Genomic DNA, 5,051 nt, shown 5'->3' on the forward strand with positions numbered 1-5,051 from the left:
ATTTTGAATACAGAAATATTAAATGATTTAAATAACTGAAATTATACGCTAAAAATGAAACTAAATCCACCAGCAGGTGGCGGTAAGTCACTGATGTTATCACTGACTGATTCATTCTATCTATAACAGCTGATTCATTCAGGAATGTAATCTTTATGTATGGGTAATCATGAATCACTGACTCACCATAGATTCGTTCAAAAACCCACTTTCATTCATGAATGAAACTCGACTGTGTTTGCTTTTAGAGATGCGCAGCGGCTCAGCTGTTACTATATTTGGAACTATTTTCGTTGATGCAATATATACAATAAGAACGTTTGCGGGAGCGGGGGACACACATTGCGGGAGTGGGCGGTAATGGTCAGAAATTCAGCGGGAGCGGGCTTAAGAAAACTGTCCCGCTCAGGTCTCTAGGCTGCGCGTCAACACACACGTTTTTTTTTTTCGCGCTCCCCCATCTCCACCCCCAATCATTAGTGCCGCTTGTTCGGTCTTTGACAGAACATATAGGACAATTTTTTAAATAGCGCCATAAACAAAATTTATTTCAAATTTAATTCAAGCACTTTCAAGGACCTATGTTTGTTTTCAAGTACTTTCCAGGCCTTGAATCCATATGTCTGAAATTCAAGTACTTTCAAGTACTTTCAAGAAGCGTGGGAACCCTGGCAAATGCAATTAATCGTTCAGCCCTAGCTTATAGTCATCAAATGTGAAAGATATTTGAAAGATTCTTAGGCACTTGGTAGCCAGCACACTATATCCACAAGAAGAATTGTACACTACCGTTTAAAAGATTGGGAATTGTGAGATTTGTTTAAATGTTCTTTGAAAAAAGTATCTTATTCTCACTCAAGGCTGCATATATTTGATCAAATAAAGAGTAAAAGCAGTAATTGTGATATATATAGTATAACAATTTAAAATCTTTCTAAGGCTGGCCACACCCTAGACAATTTTCAAATCTTAACCGATTTTAAAACCATGGGAGACCACATGAAGACAGTTTCAACCGATTTTTAACCTTATAATCCTCTGAACACACACACTAGATGATTCGACCAGACCGCGAGACCACACACTTGATGACTGCAGGAACGATTTCACAGTGACACGAGATCTCACGGAGACTCGCGAGATCAAACGTGACTACAGAAGAAAAACAAATTAAGAACAATCAACGTTGTTAGCTGGCTTTCCCAGCGCGTGTTCTGTTTCACAGTGAAAAACAAAGTATAAAAAAAGAATATGGGTGATGTATTCTGCTTCGTGGCATTTTTGTGGATGCCAAGTTTCAGCTATAGAAGCACACAACATCTGGTAGGTGACGCTTGCTTGCTCTCATTGGCTACCACGGGTATCACGTCAGAGGCAGCCCGATCAAGAGTCGTAAATATCCAACATGTTTGATATTTACGATTTGAGTTCCGGGACGCTCCGTCTCGATCTGGAGCAGATAAATAATCGTAATGACACCACACAATAGAGGAATTTTTGGACAAAAAAATCATTTGCGATAAGTCTTGAATCGGGCCACCCCCCCCGATCGTTCGGGGATGCAAATCGGCCTTAAAATCTTCTAGTGTGTGGCCAGCCTAATTTAATATATTTTTAAAATGTAAATTTTTCATCTTTTGGCAAATCTGAATTCAGCAGCATTTTTTCCAGCCCCCAGTGACACATGATTTTTCAGCAATCATTAGCACATAATATGCTGCTGTGGTGCTCAAGAAACATTCCTTATTACTATCAATGTTGAAAACAGTTGTGCAGCTTAATATCATTGTGGAAACCAATACATTTCTTCAAGGTTCTTTGATGAATAGAAAGTTCAAGAGAACGGCATTACTTTATAAATGCATTCTTGCTGAAATAAAGTATTCAATTTCTTTCTGAAAATAAAACATTTATATTCCAATTTGTTTTCCCAGTGAAATATCCATACTGTACACTTGTGTGAGAAATACGGATCACAGTCTTCACACATTTCTGCAAATTTATTCAGCAGTTTCTGTTCAGGCATTCACACTGCTATGCAATTATTTGAAAGACTTTTTTCCATGGTGGTCTAAAATAATGATATTAAGAATTTCAGATGAACCCACCCATAAATTATGACTGTGAACCTAGAAAGAACTGTAGAATTTTTTCCATCACCACTGTGACTTTTAGCACTTGCTAAACAAAACAAAACAAAACAAAACAGCACACCTTTCGTGGCTTGAGCTTGTCTTGCAGGTCGTACTGGCCAATGCCTTTGTAGCTAACCCCCAGCCACCACGGTATGCCCTGTTTGTCCTGTGAAAGGGATGAGATTTTTTTATTGAAAATGAAACATAATTACTGCTTTGTCTGGCAATGGTAGTGAAATCAAAAGATCAAATGGGTCCAACCTACACAGCCATTCACATACAGTTGCAGCTATTTTAACAGCACTGTTTGATCCCAAAGACATTTCTAATGATCCAAGCACAATTATAATTAGTCCACACACATTTTACTAGTGGTTAATTATTTAACCAACCATAAATCAAAGGACATATTCATTATGGCAGCTTCAGTATTCATGTCTAGTTCTGTATTTCCTAAAAAAATCACATGATAAATCAAATCACACACCTTCACTTTGTAGTAATGAACTCCATATGCGGGCAAGGATTCAACTAAGGTCAGATACCTGTTGAACAACAGTATAGCAAAGACAAAAACGTCAAGGATGAACATTTAACCCTAGTAAATCATCTATAATGTGTCACTGACAGCAGTCCTACAATTTATTTCTCTCAGTGCTTTCACAGTGAGGGACAATGTCAATATATCAAAGCAGCAGCACAAATCAAGTTGACAGAAATGACCTTGTCTCTTCCCAATGAGCTAAAGTGTGGCTAGACCCGTTGAAAGCAGTCACTATCATTAATGTGGTCTAATTAATTACGCAGTTTCGCCTTTCCACAAACAACCCTGGAGCAGTTATCAGAGGTAGAAGAGCAGGCTCAGACTTGTAGCCCCTGTACCTACGTTCCTTGAGGTTGTCTATGTCAGACATATAAATGATTAGTGTGCTTACCGTATGATAGCCTGTCCACGACTGAGGCCTTTCAGCTTCTTATAATGCTTGATTACTTTATCTTCACTAGAGGACAAGAGAGAGAAGCATTACCATCCGCACAAGTGCAACAAAACAGCAACTGAGCATGAGACCAACATGTGAATGTGCCATTTAAATGACGTGGCTAGTCAGACTATTAACTAGTCAGATATTACACCAGGTGCACCCATGTGTGAAATGCCATCTGGCTGGCTGTCCTGTGAATCACACACACACACAAACAGTTTGAGGCAATTATTCTAATAACCGGTTCCTCAAACACACAGACACATTGTATTCATTTATTAATAGGAAACAACAAAAAGGAAACTAATATGTCGATTGAACATTACAGGAAATTTGCACACCAATAAAATTCCAATATATAGGCAATTTTTATGTATATAAACTCACAGCTGCTTTTGCATGCACTCGCACAGCTGTCTCTTAAACACTTGCACTAACGCACAGCTGTTTCCTCACATACTCATTCCCACTCACACACTTCAATAATTGCTGTCTGTTAACTGGTTTACTGTCTTTGCTCCCCACACTCAATAGGCATTAATTAAAGCTGCCACAGCAATCCTTTTAAGGTGGTAGACTTCAACATCTAGACGTCTAGGGTTACAGAAGCCAGAGGGCAGGCATCATTAACAAGCAAGTTAATTAACAAGGTTTGTTTGAAATAAACAGGCTGCAGCTTGCACATTACACCTGGCTACACTAAAACGTGCAGCTTTTTAAGAGTCCAAAAATACACACATATTCAAACTTATGGAATATCTGTGTCATTTCTGCGTTTTAGACATTGAATAATGTTTGAATGAAAGACATGAACACATTTACTTCCTTAATAAATGCACATAATCTCATGCTGGTGTAAACGAGGCTGCACAGACTAATAAAACATTAACTAATAATATAATAGCCCATTTTGCAAGATCAATCCAAACCTGATGGATACAATCATGTTTCTGCCTACATCATGTCCTACTAAATACTGTGTTTGACACAAAAATGTAATATTACAGAAGCTACCTTTATTTACTACAAAAACAAAAATGCAGTCTTACCAAAATGCTAATGATGGGTGCTCCTTCAATACCGCAGTGGGGAAAGCTGGAAGCTTTTTTAAGTCTGATCTTGTGCTTTCATCACTGAAAATTAAAACAAAAACAGCATGTTAAAATTAAATACTTCAGAAATAAATACTGGGTGGCCTAGCTAAATATATGCTAGTGTATAAAAACTAAACACAGCAGTAGTGTAGATAGAATTATAGTATATAGGCTATAGCATTACTATAACTTCCAGCAATATATGGGTGATTCTAAAGAAATCTTTGTTGAGGCAAGTCTTTTTAAACATTTCATGTTTAAAATCTTTGAAACAATGTCCTTTTTAGGCATTAAAAGTGAGGCCTGAGATGTTTACTGACAATTTAACACCTTCTTAAACATATTTTCCAAAACACAACCTTTAAATACCACATCAGTATGATAAAGACATTAGCATTAGAAACTAATACACTGTCAGACAAAAAAAAGATTATTAACAGTCAAGCACAGTTACTTAAAACACTGAAATAATATATATATTTGAATTAACATTGTTTCATTTTGATTTGATTTAATGTTTTTTAATATCTCCTTGAAACTTGACATATTTTCAAAATGATGTAGCAAACCTAGGCTAGGGGGTGCAGGGGTCTCCCTGAAGGGATAAAATAGTCTCAAGGGCTATTTCTTAATTTCGGTCGATACGATATAATTCCAATATCGATATGAACACTATTTATCTGAAATAAAAATCTTTTGTAACATTATAAATGCCTTTATCATCACTTTTGATCAATTTTAAGCATCCTTGCTAAATAAAATTATTAATTTCTATAATTTCTTTCCCAAAAAATGTATAAAAATTATACTGAATGGAATAGTGTATAATGTTACAAAAG

General features: G+C 36.6%; 1 protein-coding gene across 2 annotated transcripts in view; it reads right to left on the reverse strand.

The window, feature by feature from the left end:
• LOC107667002 (FERM domain-containing protein 4B-like) overlaps positions 1 to 5,051 on the reverse strand; it is a 48,852-nt gene that overhangs the window by 17,173 nt on the left and 26,628 nt on the right. For both annotated transcript variants that reach the window (XM_016458563.1, XM_016458562.1), the window contains exons 8-11: positions 4,168 to 4,251; positions 3,071 to 3,136; positions 2,623 to 2,680; positions 2,215 to 2,301 (exon numbers count right to left, since the gene is read on the reverse strand). In XM_016458563.1, the coding sequence (XP_016314049.1) occupies positions 2,215 to 2,301; positions 2,623 to 2,680; positions 3,071 to 3,136; positions 4,168 to 4,251 (295 nt within the window). The remainder of the gene's footprint in view (positions 1 to 2,214; positions 2,302 to 2,622; positions 2,681 to 3,070; positions 3,137 to 4,167; positions 4,252 to 5,051) is intronic.

This window comes from Sinocyclocheilus anshuiensis, unplaced genomic scaffold, assembly GCF_001515605.1.
Source record: "Sinocyclocheilus anshuiensis isolate Anshui unplaced genomic scaffold, SAMN03320099.WGS_v1.1 scaffold615, whole genome shotgun sequence".
Taxonomy (NCBI): domain Eukaryota; kingdom Metazoa; phylum Chordata; class Actinopteri; order Cypriniformes; family Cyprinidae; genus Sinocyclocheilus; species Sinocyclocheilus anshuiensis.